Below are 21,971 nucleotides of genomic sequence, written 5' to 3'. Positions count from 1 at the left end.
TAAATTTTTTTATTTTTTTTATGTTATTCAACCGCAGTTATAGTGATGATTTCTGTTGCTATACTTTATATTTAATTTTCATGCATTATAAACACCTGTTCAAGTATAGAGACATTATTTTCTTGCAGCACACATAGTTGCAGTATGTCTATGTGGATGGGTTGGTGTAGTGCATGATGTTGTGTATGGTTGTTGTAACAATTCAGTGTGCAATTGTCCAGCCAAATAGTTAAGAGTACCCCTACTCGTTAGTAAGATGTTGGATAAATGCAGTTTTGAATGAAACTAAATCAGTTTTACAGTATTAACAATTGCAATTGTTAATGAAGACACATGGTAATTGGTAAGTGTTACATATTTGTATGCCAAGGGGTTCTTTGTAGTAGAGATATTTGGCTAAGTTTTCTGTTGATCTGTTCAATACAAATTAATTTCATGCTCATTGTCATGTTTGGTTAACTTTTATTTTCAGGAATTGGATCTTAACAGTCCGAAAACATTCAGAAATCTTGCCAAACCTATGGGCGCTCAAACTGAAGACAGACTTGCTCAGTTCAGGAAGCGATTCAGAGACTGGGAGGACCCCAATGGTAAGTTGTGGAAACCACATCGGCTTTGTAAGGCAATGCCATTTACACTCACTATATCTGCAAATATTAAACATATTTCTTAAATTGATGTAGTGTTATACGATTTAGTATTTCTATCTAAGGTAATCAAAAATTAGATCATATTCAAATGAAGGATGCATTTCTTTAATGGCCTACTCATAACAGCAGGAATGTCCTACTGCTTGTAATAGAAAACTATGTAAAAATGTTAACAGTGGAAGTGTAATGCTTGCAGAGGTTTGGTTGTCCTATTTGACAAGGGATTGTTTTTGGTTAGTCCCTTATTTGTATCTTAAAGCACACCTCAGCATAACCTGTTCTATATTGCGAGTGCAAAGCTGCTGCTCTGCATAGACTCTTCATTACAGCTGTTATCAAAAACTCTTGCCAAGCACCTCTCAAAAAAGCAGGGACAAAAGTCTTTCCATAGATAAATCTATACACGCCTGAAATGATCTGTGAACATTCACATTTCATTCATAATTCTAAATGCAAGATATATTCATCCCAGAGGCCAGCTTAAATGCAAAAGACTGGCTCAAACCAGCTTGACAGTCTGGCAGTAAGCACTCCATATCTTTGAGACCAGTTCAGGACGAATGACTTGTGACCACCTATGGCCTCCCCTCTTTACACCCTACCAAAGACTAAATGGAAATTCCAGAGACTTCTGTCAATGTGGTTGCACTTGCCGCCTACTTAATCCACCTTTCCTTGATCAGTCGGAGGCTCTGCCTCTCCCTATTTTGTGAAAGCCCTGAAGAAAAGGTTGTAATGATACTGTCAACTTTGTTAGCTTTTTTTAATCTGCTACTCTGACTTCATTGGCCTTGGCTTCCCTACAGTATCCCTGTTTACCATATAGTTTATATTTGGATAGACAGCTGGAGAAGTGTGGGACCAGCACAGAGAAACGTCTGACAAACAGTAGAACTATGGTTATTGCTATTTACCCCATTGGGCTGCAAACAGGCCTAGTATCTAGAGAAAGGGCAATCATGTTGCCCTGATCTGCCATTGTAGAAGAGTATGTTATACTTTCTGATGCATATGGCATAGCTAACCGCCGAGCAGTGGGAGAATGAGCAAAGCTAAGCTTACTGAAAACTGCTTGTAGGCTGTCATGAAGAGATATACTGTGCAAGAGCATGGTAAAATTGTAGCCCATCTGATAGGGGACAGGATGTAGCCTTACGGCTAGAGCGGTCAAACTCGAGGTTGGGGACCCAACTTCGAGTCTCGGCAACCACGCTCAACATCCTGTGATTCTGGGCAAATCACTTAATCTCCCTGTGCCTAACAAAAATGAATGTGTCCATCTGTAACGAAACTGGTGCTCATGTAAAGCGCTCTGATACCCGAGGTCTCGGGTATAGTTTGCGCTATATAAAACTCTTAAAAAAAAAAAACAGGACTGATGTGACTTTGTGAGAGCCCTATTGCTTGTTTTCTAGCATGAGTGACAGTGGATTTTCCCTTACACCATGTATCTTAGACTGACCCTCAATTTGTTGAGTCCATTTATCTTGATTTATAATAAAGTATGCTAATTATAGTTTCAGAGGTAAAGACCATACCCTTAATCCCAGTTCCACAGTTCATTTTGGGAAACAATAGGTCCAGGGAGTGTCCACACCATCTAAGAATTTCAGTCACAACCTGATGTTCACTAAATAAACTTGGTGCTTTAGAGGAATCTGTTTTGAATTTTAACCCCTTTCCTTCACCAGTAGTTTACCAGTATGAAATTTCCTTTGGAGACCAGTTATTCTGTCTGGTGCCGCCTGTTACAGTGGCCCAAAAGCCCCAATTAGTTGGCACTATAACTTTGTCTTTTAGACACTTTCCAGGGCATATCCATCGCTTTTCCAGGGTTAGGAAGCCCAGTTCACATTTGGGGTAGTAGCATGGGTGTTGATTTACCAAAGTGCCAGTGGTAGCGGAAGTGAGATCACATATCCTTTGACCTTGAAGACATCATAGGAAGTGATGTCATATGGTCCTGGACCCTACACCCTACATTTTTCCTGGATGGCGTGTCAAATGAACCTAACATCACACTCCCAGTGTCTTACACCGCCTTATACTTATTCTTATTCATTCTCAGTCGCTTGAATTCACCAGCACAAAGTGTTAGGGTGAGATTTAGTATCCAAAGCAAATACCTATTTGTGTTGGATCGTATCCCAAAGTAACACAAAATTGTTCTGTGCATTAATATGCATCAAGGGGATTTTCCATGGGTGGTTCATGGGCATCCCCATGCTACAACCCATGCGTTTTGACGCAAATCCCTATCTTCAAAAATTTGTAGACAGGAATTTGCACCAAAATCCTATGCCTTTTTGAGGCAGACGTAACTAGGAGAAATGTTTTAATTTTCCTTATTTTTTCCAACTTTGTGTTTATGCTGCATTGTACAGCCCACATACAAAGTGGACTCCAGTGTACAGCTAGCTCTTGTAGATATCGTACATTATTTCTCTCTTCCTTTGCAAAACAGTGCAGCAACTTTGCTGGTGCCTTGCCTTGTGTCAAAGAATAGGAAATCTGAGCTGTAATCTCAGATATTCTCACTCACTACCGGTCACTGACTCTCACAGTACTGACTTTCAATCACAGACACAGTTGCTTAATCATAAAGACACATGGTCACACATGCACACACACTCCCCCGCATAAACACATTGTCCCCCACAAGCATGCAAACAACATACATTTAAAACCATTTTTAAGTACCACTGCAGCCTCCAAAGGTCGTGTTCTGGCAAAGCATGCTCAATTTTTTTATTACACTAATAGTGAATAAAAGAGTATTATTCAATATAACTATAATGAATAACGAGCACATAATAAAGTATGCAGAACCACCCCTGTGTTCTTACCACCTATTTGCTACCTCACCTCTGAGGCCAGGGTGTTGCAAAGGCAGTGCCAGGGGTCACAGGAGACAAACCAGGGGTCGCAGCTGCGACCCCTAACTGACGTCCATGGGTGATAGGTTTTTAGGTCATAAAACCTTTTGGTGCTCTGCAACATTTTTTGGCAGCTTCGCAACTGTCTTGACTCAACCCCACTAGGCCCTCTCTCGCCCCCCCCACCTCCCCACACACACACTTGCATCACTGAAAAACTAGGACAAAATATTGACTCACTGAACAAGTTACTTATCTTCCGTAAAGCATTATTTGGTACAGACAATATCTAGCTACAGATTCCTTACCTTTGAATTTCCCAGGTGTCATATTGGATCCAGAAATTTTGCGTGAGCAGTACTCCTGCGCGGCATCAGGTGACTCCATTCGGTTCTGCAAGTTGTTGGCGTTGGATGTGACGTCACGGTCACCTATATTGGCACCACCCAGGTGCATGGACGTCAGTTACTTTTCCCGATTTCCACGCCACAAGTGCATTTCCATGAAGTAAAGTGACTGGTGTGTGTCCAAAGCAGGGCCCTTCAAAAGGGAGCAACCCTAGTTCTATAAATGTGTCCGCAGAACAGATAAGCATGAGTGGGTCTGTACGAATCAGCAGCTACATGTTGTCTCTACCAGATAATGCGTTAGCAAAAGTAAGTAACTTGTTAATCTGATAGAGACTTCTAGCCGCCGATTCCTTACCTTTGAATAAGGAAAATTATAGCATACAGGTGGTGGGCTGCGGATAAATTGACTAAACTAAGGAGTACTGCAGGACCAAATGGACGAAATGCCTGTCCCTGTGGATGTGACTGTTCAGATATCCAGGACTGGAGCACCATGAGCCAGCTTTTCCCCGGGTGGAATGGGCGCGCGAGCCCTCTAGAAGCAGCTTTTTAACCAGTGCATAGCAGATCTTAATACAGAGAACAACCCAATGCGAAATTGTTAGTTTCTGAACTGACCGGCCTTTTTAGCTCCTACATAGCCCACAAAGAGTCCACCAGGAACCCTTTGGGCGGTCAAGGTAGAACGACAGTGCTATTTTTTGGGTCCAGATGGTGGAGTTGTTCCTCTTCTATAGAGGGATATGGGGGAGCATAAAAGGAGGGTTGGGTGATACATTGTCCCAAATGGAATGCAGGCAGTTCCTCAGGCTGGAGAGAAGCCAGAGTGCGAAGCACAACTTCATCAAAGCCTGCAGCTCACTTACCCTCCCAGCAGATGGTAGCGCCACTAGAAAGGCTGTCTTGATAGTAACCAGTCTGAGGGGACAATTGGGAAGGGGCTCACAGGGATCACACATTAGATAAGTGAGAACCACGTTCTGATCCCTCTGAGGCATTAGGAAGGGCAAAGGGGCAAACACATGTAAAAGTCCTTTCGGGAACCTATTTACAATAGGGGACTTAAAGATGGTTTGTCAGGCAGCAGCAGGAAATTGAACAGAGAAGAAAGATAACCCTTGAGAGTATGCAGAGCACTGCTGGGCAAGGGTTTAGAATAAAGAGAAGAATCTCAGAGAGGCAGAAAGAGGAGCAATAGACTTTTCAGAACAATAATTTACAAATTTCTGCCAAGCATATACGTTTTGTTGGAGGGCCTATTGGTCGCCAAGATAACTTTGCATACTTCAGGAGGAAGGCCAAAAATTATCAACTGTCGCTGCTCAACCTCCATGCAAGGAGATGAAGAGTTGACTGGTTTGAATGCAGAACCCTCCCCTGCTCCCGCAACAGAAGTTACTCCCAAAGGGGCAGCCTGATCGGAGGATCGTTGCTCATTTTCAGGAGCTCGAGATACCAAACTCTCTGTGCCCAGTCCAGAGCCACAAGAAAGACTTGAGCCAAATTGTTCCTGATCTTGAGTGCTCTGGGAAGTAGTAGTATAAGCGAAAAGGCGTACAGTAGCCCTAAGCGCCACTGGCAGATGAAAGCGTCACAGAGCGAGAGTCGCCTTAGAAACTCCAATGCACAGGACTGCTGACAATGCACATTCTCTTCAAAGGCGAACAGCTCTAACAAAGGCTCTCCCCACTGCTGAAAGAGACCTTGTGTCACTTCTGCGTGGTGATGCCAATTGTGATCCACTAGGCGTTGGCCGCTGAGCATGTCTGCTTTGATGGTCAGAGAACCTCCCAGGTGTTGAACTACTAGGGTTATGCCCTGGTGTTCCAACCATGTCCAGAGATGAAGAGCCTCTTGAGAAAAGGTCCACGACCCCACCCCGCCCAGCTTGGTGCAGTCTCACATGGGAGTAGTGTTGTCTGTGAAGTCTTCCACCAACTTTCCCTTGACAGAGTCAAGAAATGCTTTCAACGCTAGTCTGATGGCTCGTAGTTCCAACAGGTTGATTCCACTGGAGACCAGAGTCTTCTGATCTCAGCCCCTCCCTGGTGGCCGTCCCTTCGCAGAAATGATGCCTCAGTGACTACTGTGAGATTTGGTTGGGGAAGGGAGAGGGGTCTGCCTCTGACACAGTTGCGGTTTGTTAGCCACCACTGCAGTTCCTTTGCAGTTCTTTCCAAGATCTGGACCATGTCAGAGAGATTCCCCTGATGCTGCACCCACTGGAACTTCAGGTCCCAGTGCAGAGCCTGCATATGCCACCTGGCATGATTTACTAACAGGATGCAGGAGGCATGATGCTCAGCAGCCTCAGAGCCATTCTCATCGAAATCAAGGATAGAGGCTGAAACATTGGTATCATAACTTGAATATTCTGGACTCGCTACTCGTGAGGATAAGCCGAAAACTGCACTGTGTCCAGAACAGTGCAGATAAAAGGGAGCTTCTCAGAAGGTGTCAGTTGTGTCTTTGGCACATTTATAGTGAATTCAAGTGAATGCAGGAGATCCGCCGTTGTCTGGAGGTAGAACACAGTCTGGGGCAAGGCCACCTTCACTAGCCAGTCGTCAAGGTAGGGTAAGACTGAAACCCCCAACCTCTGCAGATAAGCCAAGACCACCACTGTCGCCTTGGGGAACACTCCAGGGGCGCTGGTAAGGCCAAAGGGAAGCAGGGTGAACTGAAAGAACTTGTGGCCTACCTTAAATCGCAGGTAACACCTGTGGGCAGACAGGATGGAGATGGGAACATATGTATCCTGCAAGTCTAACGCTACCAGCCAGTCTCCTTGCTCTAGGGCAGATAAGACCTGAGCCAAAGTGAGCATCTTGAGTTTTCCTTTTTGAGGAAGAGATTGAGGGTTTCGAGATCTAGAATAAGACAAAGACCTTTGTTCTTTTTGGGTATCAGAAAGTAATGGGAATAGCAACCACTGCCTTCTTGTGATATCAGAACCCTTTCTATAGCCCTCTTGGCCATGACAGCTGTAACTTCCTCTGCCAGCAGTCGTAAGATGGAGGTAAAGGGGGAGGGAATAACCCCTACAAGTGATCTACAAGACCCATTTGCCCGATGTTATAGACTGCCAGTGGAGGAGATGATGTATTCTCCCTCCAAATGGGCACCCATGGTCTTTCAGAACCAAACTGGGAGGGCTTAGAGGCTGCAGCTGCCGGGGGGTTGGTGGCGGACGACTTCTGGCTACAATTTCCACGAGGTTGAATGCACTATGTCAATGTCCTCCTACAACTTAGGAAGCCTGCTCAGGACGGTGGCCGGGACATGGTTGGCGCAGTAGCATGCCCATTCCATAACCACAAAAGGGGCAGAAGGCAGACTGAGGTCACTGAGAGGCCCAAGGACTTGGACATAGCCCGTGAGTCTTTAAAGTGCTCCACCGCCAAGTCTGCCTCTTCTCTGAAGAGACGAGTCCTGTCGAAGGGCATGTCGATGAGATTGGCCTGGATATCCCCTGAAAAACTAGATGTTCTCAGCCAGGCGTCGCGCTGTAAGTCCACCATCGACTAAACTGCTCTGCTCAGCGAGTCCGTCTTATCCAAACCACACCTAATGTTGAACTTAGCTGCATCCCTCTTTCACTTCTTGGGAGAGGATGGCTTGAGCCTACTCCGGGACCTCCGGTATCACTTACGCAATCATTTACCATAAAGTATGTGAGTAATGGCCCAAAAGGCATGGAGTGTTCACCAACTGCAATGTCAGGCTGGCGGAAGAAAATATCTTCTTCCCAAGTGTGTCCAGCCTCTTGGATTCCCTGTCTGGGGCAGCGGCAGGGAACTTGCCATGGCAAGTCGAGGCCTGGACTACCAAGCTCTCAAGGGTGTGGCATTGGCTGAGGGTACTAGGATCACCTGTGGCAGGGCGATGGCGGCTGGCAATTGTCCTGTTCACAGAAGCCCCTGTGGTAGGCTTAGACCAAGATCCTAGAAGGACATCAGTCAGTGTTTCATGAAAGTGCAATAGGGGTTTCGGATGAGGAAGCCCAAGGCTGAAGCACTTCAGTCAAGAGGTTAGTTGTGACCACCACAGAGGGAAGCTCGAGGTGAAGGACCTCTGTTGCCCTCTTCACCACCATTGCATGAGACGCTCCCTCCTTTGTAGCCATGGTAGACGTAGAGAGCATACCAGTATCTGGGGAGGTGTCCAGTTCACTGGCCTCTGTTAGTTTCTCATACAAGTCCAACTTCTCACAAGAGATGTATAACTGGTGTTTTAAAGGGTCTTCTCCACGCCTGTATGCTCCTCAGACAGTTTAGGCATCAACATAGAGCCACTGGGCTCCGTCGGCTCCAGAACTGTTGTCGATCGACGCCGTCCCTAATCAAAGTCGTTGAGAATAAGAATGGGGCTCACGCGGGCAGTGCCGGTAGCATCGATGTCTGGACCTGCGCCAGAGAAGGTTGCGTTGGTGCGATCGGCGCCAATATGGATCCAGGATCAGATCCATGAGACCCCGTTGGAGCTGAGGCCAGAGTCGTTGGAGCAGAACCTGGTCGGGCCTCCTCTGACCCTTCGAGGCTCCAAGGTGCACCTGAGTGGTTGGCCTGCTCATATACTCGGCGCATGTCCTCGTAAAGCTCTTATTTGAGCGGAGGTCGCTGCAGATCCCGGAAACGGGGGAGGAGTGGAGTCAGACTTGGCAAATGCTCCACAGAACCGTGCCTGGAACGTCGATGTTCCCCACTCGTCTCGTCAATCCATGACGGACGAAGTGAAGTCGAAGTCTGTCTAGACTTCTTCTTATGCCTCTTCCACAAGTGTCCCGAGGAGTTTGAGTGCAACGAAGAGGACTTGGGGCTCCTGGAGCAGTCCCACGACTTACTTTTCCTTGATCAGGTCCGAGACCTCCTAGGAGTTGCGCTAAATTGAGTCGACTGCAAGGCTTCAAACAGCTTTGGGGACCGCTCCCTGAAAGCCTTCGGCGCCATGGCCAGTCAGTCTGAGCACGTCTGGTCATGGTCGAGCTCAAGACACCATAAGCACACAATGTGCGAGTCGGTAACCAACATGGAGCGGTGACGGGCGCCAAACGACTTAAACCCTACCTTTCTAGAGGACATTCCCTCGACAATAAAAAAAAATCTTCGCCAAAACATCAAAAAAGAATCTGTCAAAAAGAGACAGAGGGTAGTTTTTCTTGGATCAGTGCTAACTGACATGAAAAGAACTGACGTCTGTGCACTTGAGTGGCACCTATTTAGGTGACTGCGACATCACATGTGGCGCCAATGACACCGCCGACGCACAGAACCGAACGGAGCCATCTAACGGCACTAGGGGTACTACTCATGCAAAAGTTTCGGGATCCAGTCTGACTCTGGGAAATTCAAAGGTCAGGAATCTGCAGCAAAAAATGTCTATCAGATTAGAGTACTCAAGGAATAGTAGCATTTTGTCTACTGCCTCTGTCCCATCGGAAGGACGTTAAACAAAGATATAGTAAAGACCGAGAACCAAAGGTTTCCAAGGACAAACAGGGCCCCACAAACCTTCCCCTGCACAGTAACATTGCCCATAGTCCCCTTTGTTAATTGAATTGTACCAACATGTGCCAGGTAAGCACCATATCTGATTGCAGGTATATCTCAGCTTCAGAAGGTACTGTGGTGTCTGGTTTTTGTATTATTCATTCTTCTAATTGTCCTGCATTACGGGAGTATATTCATGGGATCTAATTTACAAAAAACATCTTAAATCTGCACCAAGATTTAGAACTTGTTTCAATTCACACAACTTACATGAATACCATCTAGAAAGCTACATCTGTTGCAGCTCTCAATATTTATACATGTGGAAATAATGTGATTTCCCTTTTTTGTGTGTTGTTATTCCCCCTATGCAAAATTTGAATAGCACAATTTCATCTTGTGAAAAGCAAGTGCCTTTGGATAGTGACACAATTTTTTTTGTTTTTATTGTTGTTTATCAGTTGGGATGCACTAGCACCTGATGCCCAGGCACAGCACTAGTAAATGACATTCTCTCTCAGTTGATCTCCATTAATAGTCATAAGCACTGAATAGTCCTGCCCATGTGCGGGGATCCCAGAGCACTTTTTCATAATATGTGTTCTTAAGTGTAGATGTTGAACTTTCTTCAGGAAACCCTGTAGAAACACTTACGACATTGTGCAGCCTATAAGGAACACTATAATGGCCTTATTTTTCAGATTCTGCTTAAAAAAAGCTAATAAGACCCATGCATATTTAAAGCCAAATACTTTAGTAGAAAGCTTAAATATTTTTCACAAACCCTTTTTAGGTCTCGCTCGAGACCTATTGCTGCCAAGATGGGTCTGAAGGGACATAGACTGGGGGACGAGCGCCGATTGCCCATCGTGACCGCGCACGCCCAGCCCCCGCCCCCCCCAGCCGTGCACATCTCAGTCAGAGTCAGCCATGCCTCTCTCAGTTCTCAGTTGCGCGCACACACACACACTCTGCATACACACACGCAGGCACACACACTGCATACACACACCCTCACCCCCCCCCCACCTACTCACGGGCTCACGCGCACACACACACAGTCACACACGCGCATCCACACACTCGAAGTGCCCATCTCCTGTCTCGCTAGCCTGATGCACCAAAAACACAGTATTTACACGTCCCCCCCCCTACTCACCGGGCTGACTCAGGAGTCCCCCGCTGCTCTCGAGGCCGGTCTTTCCTCCTCAGGTGTGCAGGGTTAGCGGCTCAGGCTCGGCAACAGCAGGCGACGCAGAAGGTGATGACGAGCTCCCTAGACGTCCGATGTGCATGCTCACGGCACATGGAAACGCGCACAGCGTGACTTGCTCACGTACAGCTGAGGTGCATGCTCACGTCGTTATCCTTAGCTTGTTTCTGCTTGTATTTATTTCATTTCGCGGCCGCAAATGCTTGTGCGGCCGCCAATGCTTGTTGTGTTGTGCTGCTTGCCCGGGCCTTGGGGCAGGAGCTGCGCTGGAGGCAGGGAGTGGACTTATGGCGTCTTTGCACGTTATAATCTTGTGGCGTGACCGCCCCTTCTGATAGACTACTGCTCGCCAACAATTAAAATTGCTGCATGACTAATAAACGCAAAACGGCGCGTCCCAGATACTTTTCTCTCGTCCACCCATTCCCTCTGACAGAGTTCGTAGCGCTGAAGTGCAGGGCTTAGGGGGGCTGCAGCAGCACCCCAGTTTGCTGTCTACCGGTGGGTGAGAGCTGCAGTAGTGCCATCCCTGAACCCCTGTCCTGTTGCCCCGCTGACCTCGCGCCAGCAGCGGCCCCCGTTCCCAGGAGCAGAGCTCTCCAAGCCACGAGGAGTGCCCCCGCTGTGGTAACCTTCTAAATGTCACATGTGCCCTGAGATTCGCGTGGACGCGGTGGGCCCGGCGCTCGGGTTTCTGGAGTGTTCACACTTGAGTGGGAGATGCCTGTCCTGTCCTACTTCATCGGAGCTGCACCAGGGCTTTAAGTGGGCCGGGTCTCAAGGGGTCTGAGCACCGGCAGTTTTTTTAAGAGGCCCTCGAAACGGGTCTCTATCGGGCTCTGTTTGAGCCCTGGCACAGGCGGTCTGGTTCTTTTCCGGACTGCAGTGACAGCAGTTTGCTGTCACTGCAGTCCAGTAAAAAGTGCCAGGGCGCAAAACAACCCGAGAGAGACCCGTTTCGAGACAGCAAGCACATCAATGTGCGCTGCTCATTTCTCACTAGCAGAGAAGTTACAGCATGATGTCATGCCAGGTGAGCGTTGTGTGGGGGAAGGGAAATCCTTTAAAGATTCATTTTCTTTCTGGATTTCCCTTCTCTTTCTGAAACGCAAGAGCAGAAATATTGTGGTAGTGTCACGAGGGCTTTCATTGGAAGCTTTTTAAATATTATATGTAACAAGCCATAGTTGCAGCTTATTTATCTTATGCAACTAATAACCATTGACAAAGCCAATAGGCTTACTTGTTGTAGGTATGATGTTACTTGCTGTATCAAATATCTGGATGCAATGAAAGAAAAGAAAAAATACAAGTCGGGCGGCACACTATGCTAAATACAGATTTTTAGCGTTAAGTGTTTAAAGCCACGCCTCTAATTACACTGGCCACGCCCCTTTGAGAGATCCCCAGTTTATTCATCCCACTTAAAGCCCTGAGCTGCACTCACACCAGGGCCCGGAGCCGGTACGGAGGCCGAGGAGGGGACCTGCGAGGCCCGCACCATGTCCGGGGTGTGGAGCGAGGAGTACCACTGGCAGCACATCCACGGGTAAGTCCGGTGTCTTGGGGTGCAACGGGCTGGGGGAGGGAGAGAGCGGGGACAAACCTTCCAAAATTTCGCATGTACTTTCTATTAATAAGGTATGTCAAGCGCCTTCGTGTATCGCAGCACTATGATAAAATAGACTTGTTCCTTTTGACTGGCATTTTTATCTTTACAATATATACAACAAACCCGTGTTATCTTCTCCCGTCGCCCCAGTGATATCAAATCACTCTTGAGACCAGTTCATCCTTTATCATTGTACTGGACTGGTTTAGTCCGGGGCAATTGATACTTATTGATCAGTCTCTAAGTACAAGCCTGTCGCCAAGGGTGCATATGCTGTTTGCCAAGTCTTGTTTATTCCGCTTGCCCCTTCTCACTTGTGGGAGACAGCCATTGAAAGTGTCATCTGTGATTTAAGCGCTCGCTCCTGACATCTGCCTTGATGTGCTTTCAAGTGTCCGAATCCGCCAAGAATAACTCCGTCTCTCTTTACTAACTCCGTAAATTGAGTGTCATTCTTTTTGCTTATACTAATACCAATATTTGCAACACTTGGAAGCGGTAGAGGTGCTACAGGGATCAGTGCTCTCGGTTTACATGCTATGACATTATTCGCGCTTCGCCTGGCGTGAGGTGGATGTCTGTTATGTTCCTGGAGGTCCGCCCACGACGCCCCGGGCGTGGGGCGCGCTGGTCATGTGACTCCTGATAATAAAAAGAGGTCTAGCACGTACACAGGCGTTCAGAGTGAGACGCGCAGACCGAGCAACAAAACTTATTCCCAGTGTCCGCCTGAGTTTATTCTAGGGCCACGTGTTAGGCCTAGTCAGGATTAGATGCCCCGGAGTGTAGGTCCCAGATTGATCTCACTAGGGCCTTCACTTCCCCATCACAGGACACAACAATTGGCGACGAGGGTGGTTGCCGACCCCTCGCTCCGGGTGTGTGTGTGCCCATTCCTGGGTGAGGCGGCTGCGGGCGCTCCCATTTGCCTGTGGTGCTCGTGCCTTGCTGCCACGCACGCCCCCGCACGGCTCGCCTGGAGGGACGACTTCCACCCCTGGCTTTTTGCAGGTGAGCGGCGCTGCCCGGCACTCTCTTGCTGCGCATCGGAGCACGATTGGTCGCGTGAGGCCATTCCTCCACGGAACCTCCCTGCCCGGTGCCGCACCGTGCTCAGTGGCACGTGCGTGAATCGCACCTCGGCACGCCTGGCGAGGCGATCCGGACGGCGTCCGGTCCTGCCCAGCTGCTCGAGGGGACGTGGTACCGCCTCATCCCTGGGCGCCACATTGCCAACCGACTCCGGAGCGCTGGTCGCACGCACTCCGCTGCGGTTGCCGGGGGAATCTCAGCGGCCCTCATCCGCCCGGCCGGTGGGCACTGTCGCGTCTGTGCGAAGCCCCTGCTGTCACCGATCTGGTCGGAGTGCCTCTTCGGACATCGCCTCGGCCGGCCGCGGGCCTGATCCAGCGCGTCCTGGGCGATGGCTACCATTCCGCCCATTGAACCGTTTGTGGTGGAGGGTGCGCCCTCCACTCTCGCACCGAAGTGGAAGGAGTGGGTGGACAGGCTCCTAATATTCTTCGAGGCCACCAAAGTCCATAAGGAGCAGAAGCGCGCCATGGTCCTCCATCTTGGTGGCAAGGACATCCACTCTATAGCTCGGACCCTCACGGAGGCGACCCCCAAAACTCATCACACCCTGATCAATGCTCTCAATGCACACTTTGAGCCAATGGCGAACCAGGACTACGAACGGTTCATTTTTCGACAGGCACGGCAACTGCCGGAAGAATCGCTGGATGCATATCACTCCAGACTCAAGAAACTAGCACTGACGTGTGGATTCCAGGATGTAACAGAGGAGATCAGGGGCCAGATAATTCAAGGATGCGCCTCTGCAAAGTTGCGCGAGAGAATACTGGAAGAATCGGGGAAGCCTCTACCCGACATCCTCACCCTTGGCCGCACAAAGGAGCTGTCCAAGGCCAGGGCGGCCCACATGGAAGCGGCACTACAAGCCAACATGAAAGTGGAACCGGTCAATAAGATACAGGTCCAGACACAGCCCAAATGGCCCAAAAGAACGACAACCCCTCAGGGTGGTGCATCAGCACAGTCATGCGGTTACTGTGGAGGCCCGAGACACCCGGCGCCAGAGTGCCCGGCACGCGGCAAGAGATGCTCAGGATGTGGCAAAATGAATCACTTCGAAAAAGTATGCCGGTCCAAGAGGTTCCGTAAGCCACGCCAGATGGTGGACACGGTCGCTGAGCACGCGGTCGCTGAAGGTGAGCCCAGCAACAGTGACATGGATGACGACGACGAGGAGGAGCGACCCGTACACAAGGTGCACATGATTGGCACCGCAACCAGGCGCACCAGGACGCTGCCCCAGTGCCCCATCCAGGTGGCTGACCAGGACATCATGGCGACAGTAGACACCGGCGCATCCATAAACCTCATGAGTGCGTCCCTCTACAGTGACATGTCTACCCCTCCAAGACTCCGCTCCACCCCCATCACGGTATATGCCTACGGTCAAGATGTTCCACTCCGCATCCGTGGAAAGTTCAAAGCGGCAGTCCGACATGGGGACAAGATCACGAGAGCTAACATCTTTGTGTCGGAAGAGGGTCAAGGCATGCTCCTGAGCTGCCGGACGGCAGAAGACCTCGGGGTGGTCACATTTGCATTTGGTGTGCACGAGGAGTCGGTGCAACAGTTGATCATGGACTTTCCAGACCTATTTGAGGGAATTGGGTGTTTCAAGGGCCGTGAAATACATCTGCACGTGGACCCCACCGTACAACCTGTGGCCTTGCGACACCGTCGCATTGCATTCCACTTGCGGCCACTAGTGGAGGAAGAACTGCAGAAGCTGGAAGCAGCTGGAATAATCGAGAAGGTATCAGGCCCCACCCCCTGGGTGTCGCCCATCGTGGTCACGAGAAAACCGAAACAGCCAGGAGCGGTCCGGATCTGCGTGGACATGCGCCTCCCCAATGCTGCCATCAAGAGGGAGCGCCATATCACCCCCACGATAGATGACTTAATTGGGGAAATGGCTGGAGCCTGCTGGTTTTCCAAACTGGACCTCCGGGCGGGGTATCACCAACTAGTACTAGACAAGGAGTCACGGAACATCACAACTTTCTCTACCCACATTGGACTTCGCAGATACACCAGACTTAGTTTTGGGATCTCCAGTGCGGCCGAGGTTTTCCAGAACGTTATCCAGGAGCTGATTGCTGGCATACCCGGAGTAATAAATGTCAGCGATGGCATCATGGTGCACGCCCGAACGATCCCAGAACACAATCAACGTTTGGCGCAGGTTTTTCGCAGACTCCGCAGTGCAGGGCTCACACTGCACCGAGACAAGTGCGAATTCTTGCGGACCAAACTGGGGTTTTTTGGGTATGTCTTCTCAGCTGACGGCGTCAACCCAGACCCTGATAAGGTTAAAGACATTAAGGATGCGCCACCGCCCACGACAGTCACTGAAGTCAGGAGTTTTCTTGGCATGGTAAATTACTGTGGTCGTTTTATCAAGGACCTGGCCAACCTAACTCTCCCCCTGCGTGAGCTCACTAAGGACTCCACCCCGTGGAGCTGGGGACCCGAACAGGAGAAGGCGTTCCAGGACATCAAGAGCTCACTCTCCAGCAACACCACGCTGGCGTTCTTTGACCCGCGACACTCCACTCTCATTGCGGTGGATGCCGGACCAGCGGGGTTAGGGGCCGTCCTAATGCAGAGGGCAAGAGACGATATAGACTGGTCCCCCGTTGCCTTCGCCAGCAGGTCCCTCACGGACACGGAGCAGAGATACTCGCAGATTGAGAAAGAGGCCATCGCGATTCATTGGGGATGTCGCCACTTCCACCTGTATGTCTATGGCAAGCCCTTCACGGTGGTGACAGACCATAAGCCGCTGTTGGCCCTGTTCTCAGGGACCTCATCCAAACCACCACCAAGAATAGAAAAATTGATCTTGCAACTGCAAGAATACAATTGCAATATCGAGTACCAACCAGGGGCGAAGAATCCGGCGGAATTACCTATCCCGACATCCTAGGCCCGCAACTCCTGAAGAGATGGATGAAGCAGAAGAAACGGAAGCATATGTGCAGTGGGTAGTGGCCAGGTCATGCCCGCGTCCCATATCCCTGGAGGATGTCGTGAGCTCCACGGCTCAGGATGCCTGCATACAGCGGGCCAAGGACCTTCTCCGAACTGCCAACTGGCAGAAAGCTAAGGAGGGCTGGAAGGTGCTCACCCCTGAGGCTCAGAAGATTATGGACAGTTTGTACCATGTCAGGGCTGAACTTAATGAAGATGCGGCGGGATGCCTACTGCGAGGACATCGCCTAGTGATACCAACGGCTCTCACGGGACGAGTGATCCAACTGGCCCACATAGGGCACCAGGGGATGGTCAAAACAAAGGCCCGGCTGCGAACTAAAGTATGGTTCCCTCTCATGGACGACATGGTGGAGAGCGTGGTGAGGTCGTGTGCTGCCTGCCAAGTCACGGGGGACAACCCCCGGGAGGCCCCCATCATCGTGGAGCACCGTCCACAAGGGCCCTGGGAGCGGGTTAGCATGGACTTCGGCAGTCTCCCGGATGGAAGACACACGCTGGTGATGATAGATGACCACTCAAAGTATCCCGAAGTGGAGATCGTAACAAGCACCAGTGCAGACTGCGTCATCCCCAAGATGGAAAAGATTGTTGCCACTCATGGAGCCATGAAGGAACTTAGAAGAGACAATGGACCGCCATTTCAGGGTCAGGACTTTGCTGCCTACCTGTCATCTCTTGGGACACGTCACAGGCGCATAACACCTCGGTGGCCTCAAGCCAATGGCGAAGCTGAGAGGTTCATGAGGACATTGAACAAGGTTATCCGTATTGCTCACGATAAAGGACAGTCAGTGGAAATGGCCATCTTTACGTTTCTTCGAAGCTATCGCCAGACCCCGCACTCCACAACCGGGGTGGCCCCAGCACACCTTCTCCTAGGAAGAGTGGTAACAGACTCCATCCCTCATCATCCCCAGTGGTCACCTGAAGTGGTAAATGAAGAAGTAGTAGCGAGGAAACGAAACTCCACGTTTGAAAAAATCAGCCAGAGACGACGGGCCGTGCCCCCGCAGTTCAAAAGAGGAGATGTGGTGCTTATTCGTAATCGTGTCACTAGTGGCAAGTTTAGACTCAATTATGAGAAGAGACCATGGCGAGTCATCGGAGTAAAAGGCACACGCCTCACAGCAATTCGAGGACGAGACAGGGTGACTCGCAATGTGTCTCACTTCAAACTGTATCATCCCGCAGCCCCGGAGTCAGAGTATCAGCAGGGTGGTGAACAAACCGAAACTGCAACCAGCTTGCCAACTGTCGAATCAACAACTCGTCACGAGGTCAGACAAAGTAACGAGCCTCAGGTCTCCAGTGAAGAAGTGGGAGGTGACGCGGAGGCCCTTAAGGAGGCCCCAGATCCGGAGGGGGCCGACAGAGAGGCGCCAAGTCACGAGTTGGAGGTTGGAGCGGAAGTGCTGACTCACAGGGGGTCGCAACGTCGGCTACGAGACAATCCCACCCCCTCTGGCTGGTTGAGAGACTACTTCACGTAAGACTGTTCCTATTTACGCATGCATGTGTTTGAGCAGAGCGGCCAGTAAAGTGGCGCTGCGTTTAAAGGACGCAGAAGGTATCGGTCCTAATGTTTCCAGAGACGTAAAGAGAAAATGTTCACGTGTGTTTATGATTAAGGTTTTGGTTTTTCCTTATTTTAGGAGGAATGTTATGTTCCTGGAGGTCCGCCCACGACGCCCCGGGCGTGGGGCGCGCTGGTCATGTGACTCCTGATAATAAAAAGAGGTCTAGCACGTACACAGGCGTTCAGAGTGAGACGCGCAGACCGAGCAACAAAACTTATTCCCAGTGTCCGCCTGAGTTTATTCTAGGGCCACGTGTTAGGCCTAGTCAGGATTAGATGCCCCGGGGTGTAGGTCCCAGATTGATCTCCCTAGGGCCTTCACTTCCCCATCACAGGACACAACAGATGTCCTATTTCTTTAGCTACTTTTTGACCCAAACGGAAGCCCCCGTGTGCCTCTTGTGCACGTGGGTCGCGGAAGCGGAATATCCTTGCTCTTTCAATGACTCGGTTGTGACTGTATGGAATCCTGCTATGAGCAGCGCAAAGGATGCTGGGAAGTGCCAGTCAGTCTGGCTTGACAGGAGTGACAGCCCTGAGATTGTGAGTGCTCCTAACTGGAAATATTGCTGTCTGAGGTCTAATCCTGCATGGTCTGTAAAGCTGGAGGCATAGCTCTTGTGTCTGAAGTATGAGCCTGGATGGCCTATAATCTGTCTGATAGATCTGTTATTTTTCACTGTGCAGTCTATATTCTCCAGGAAGGATAACTTTTAGGCCTGGTTCATAATATCTGTCACCGGAAGGATTTCTGCTTGGCAACTCCTTAAAAAGCTTCTGTTCAGCCTGTGGCATGGTGCTGCTATGTAGGCAATATCTGTTGTCCGAGACAACTAGCCTGTAAGATTTGTCCATCTTCAGGTACAGTTTTCTGTCTGAAGATCAAGCCTTTCACATCCCTGCTGTCTGATGTCTTACTCTGTGTCATCTGTCAGCCTGCACGTGGGTGTGTACCGCCTTTGCAGGCTGGGGCCTGGTGTTGCTAAGTAGGGCCTCAGTTGTTCAAACTGTGTAATGTAGAACATATTTCCAGCATTCAGCTGCAGCCTGTAATAACTTATGTCTGTCATAGGAGATTGATATGCGAACTAAATTAATAATATTAGAGAATCTTATAAAGCGCGTAGGTACTCCAGCAGGAGTGTCCCAGCGCTAGAGGAGCAAGCTCCTAGCAAAAACACAGACTCCGAACAGCAGGGGAATTATTTAAAAAGCAAAGTTGAAAACTTGTTTTATTTAGCCTTTCACAAAGATCCCCGCTATCGGGACTGGCGGCTGCCCGTGAGATGAAAAGGGGAGACTCGGGCCTAATGCTGCTGCCGCTGGGAAGCGACGCGTCTGATGTTAACACGAGAGCTGCCATTCGAAGCCTGTCGACCAGGGCAATCAGCCCCCTGCTGCCCCGGTATGCGCTCCTGCAACAACCAATTTACAGCCTTTTCAAATATTGGGGTAAAAACTAGGCAAAGACGCTCGGGAATGTACCTTTGCCCCAAGCCTATTCCTATGCTTCGTGCCAGATTTGAGAAAAAAGTTTTATTTCAGCAAAGAGACTACAGAAAAAAATATTAACTCATGTCGTGACTGGTCTGTCCAGGCCCAGGGCCTTACAAGCGGTCAAGTGAATGATTCTGCAACATTATGCGTGAGTTTAATGCTGAATTTCACACAAGTGATTTCACTGGAATTGTGATTTCACCTGAGTACATCTTTAGCATACCCCGCCTCAAATCTGATATGAGAAGACTGTCTTATACTCCTAAATCGTCCTAACCGCTGACGCCAGTGTCTGACTGGGACAGAAAATAGGCCCAGGCATCATGATAAGTGTCCCCATACCCCCCCCCCCCCCCCAAACCCCATGACTGAATTAGAATGCTAAAAACAGTTGCCCATGTTTACCAATTGAGGTAGTTTTGAACTTAAAACACGCTCTATAAATGTTTTGCCAGCAAGGCTTTAAGTGAAATGAAAAAACTCGCGGTTCAGTCATAGGGGCGTGGCCATTGTAATTAAGGGCTTAGCTTAAAAATACTTAAGCTAAAAATCTTTGCTTAGCATAGTGTGCTGTCCCACTCGTATTTTGCTGCTTGTCCATTCATCCAGATATATAACACAACAAGTAACATTACACCTACAACAAGCCAGGACTATTGGCTTTGTCAATGGTTGTAAGTTGCAGAAGATAAATAAGCAACAACTATCACTTTGTTGTATATAATATTAAAAAAGCTACTCGCTGTTGTGGCGTACGGTTAGACAGCCTGGCTTCAAGCTGAGAAAACCGGTTCGAGCCTGACGTCCTGTGATTCAAAAAATGAATATGCCCTTGTGTAATGTAACTGGTGCTCATGTAAAGCGCTTCAAGTTTGCACTATATAAAACTGATAAACGAGTCTCTTCGAAGTTGCATCAAAGTCAGTGACGGGTTGCAGAAATAAGGTTTTTGTTTTTCACTTTGAGGGTAAAAATGGAGAGCCAGATAGGGACCAGTCTCTGCATCTGCTTTTAACAAGCATTGAAAATGCAATTGGTCTCGCAGTTTATTACGTTAAAGCCATTTGCTTTGCTATACAATACCGTTAGGAAAGCAAATGGCTTTAACTTAATCAAAGGTGTGACCTATTGAATTTTCAATGCTTGTTACAAATGCTTTTGGCTGTTTGAATAGTAGGGCATTCCTATTTTCACACCATTTAGCCACAAATGTGTCCTCTTCACCTAGAAGTAAAGATTCTTGATGAATTAATTAAATGCATAAAATATCCAGGTTGTCGGTCCCAGTGGCTTATCACAGTTGGATCCGATTGTAGAACATATACATTTGAAATGGTGTTTGATCACCTGAGCTTGTGGACGGTTCTAGATGTTAGAGGGTAGCTGCCAAGATAATCCATTGTGGACCTGGTTTGTGATTCTCTTTTAGGCTGGCAATTTATGATCAATTTTGATCTGCTAGCCATTGGCAGAGGAGTAGAATCAGAGTACTCAGTAGTCTGTTGCCCTCATCTATTGCTGAAGGCATTTGAGGAGGATTTTATGATCTTTGTCATAGTAGGTTGAACATACCACATCTCCAAGAAGACGCCTTCTCTGATATTACGAAATGAACATTAGTGGAGCACTCCTTATCTGAATGCTTTATTTATAAATAATAATCCTTTTAAACCTTGCATGCTACATTGGAAGACATGGTGTCTACTATGCCTAGAAAAACAGCAAAAGCATACATTTAGGTACATAAACTCGATCCAATGTGCACTTTTGCAAAAACAAATGCTTATAATCTTTTTTACTTTTTTCACAAAATCAATTGTATTCAAATGAGGTGGTTTCACCTAGCTTTATGAAACATATACAAATACCAACAAGTTATAACTTCAGCATATACATTAATACATCTGTTTGTTCATTTCACATCGTAGAATGTATGCATTAAGCTTTGTTTTGTATACAGAAATTCTCTTCTTCCATGCCCAGTGCATTTCGGGTCATGTGTCCCTTCATCAAGGACCAAATGAAATGTCAGAAGCACCTCTGTTACCTTGCAATGCAATAGGTCTCGCATTTATGCGAGTTTAGGCTGTTGGCATTGTAAATGACAATGTGTTTTATTTATGTTTGTAAAACGAAAAAAATGTTTGAACTGCGTCTAAGGATGGCGGAGTGGCCCTAAGGATGGCGGAGTGGCCCTAAGGGGCCCACGGAACATTTCATTAAAGAACACACACGCAACCTGGATCTGCCTCTTACTCCCTTCTGTAGTGTGCAGCTCTAGCACACGGATGGGTAGGGCCACTGTCCTGACCTGAAATCAAGGACCGGATGAGCCACCAGTAAAGCAGCCCCCAGAAGAGGACTGGCAGCTGCACAGTTGCTTACCCTACAGAGGGTTCCAAATGAGCTTGAGGACTCTGCCCAGAAGTGCAGCATTTCCTTTGAGACATTCTAGTCGCCTGTCACCTTCTACTCACCTGAAACAATCCACCTATGTCCCAGCACATACATCTTAAACAAGGAGCAGAACTGGCAACTGTGCAGTTCTATTCAATAGTGTATATTTCCACATGCTAAATGAGGACATATTTTCTTTCAGCGTTGCTAACGCTGGCAATA

The 21,971-nt window shown here is 48.6% G+C and overlaps 1 protein-coding gene across 4 annotated transcripts in view; it reads left to right on the top strand.

The window, feature by feature from the left end:
- The window catches only part of WDFY3 (WD repeat and FYVE domain containing 3), a 2,050,643-nt gene that overhangs the window by 1,672,033 nt on the left and 356,639 nt on the right, over positions 1-21,971 (top strand). For all 4 annotated transcript variants that reach the window (XM_086961876.1, XM_086961875.1, XM_086961873.1 and 1 more), the window contains one exon: positions 473-590. In XM_086961876.1, the coding sequence (XP_086818002.1) occupies positions 473-590 (118 nt within the window). The remainder of the gene's footprint in view (positions 1-472; positions 591-21,971) is intronic.

The sequence above is a fragment of the Lissotriton vulgaris genome, chromosome 3_1, assembly GCF_964263255.1.
Source record: "Lissotriton vulgaris chromosome 3_1, aLisVul1.2, whole genome shotgun sequence".
NCBI classification, from domain to species: Eukaryota; Metazoa; Chordata; class Amphibia; order Caudata; family Salamandridae; genus Lissotriton; species Lissotriton vulgaris.
Note: the sequence above shows the minus strand (reverse complement) of the source record. Positions and strands in the feature narration are given on the sequence as shown.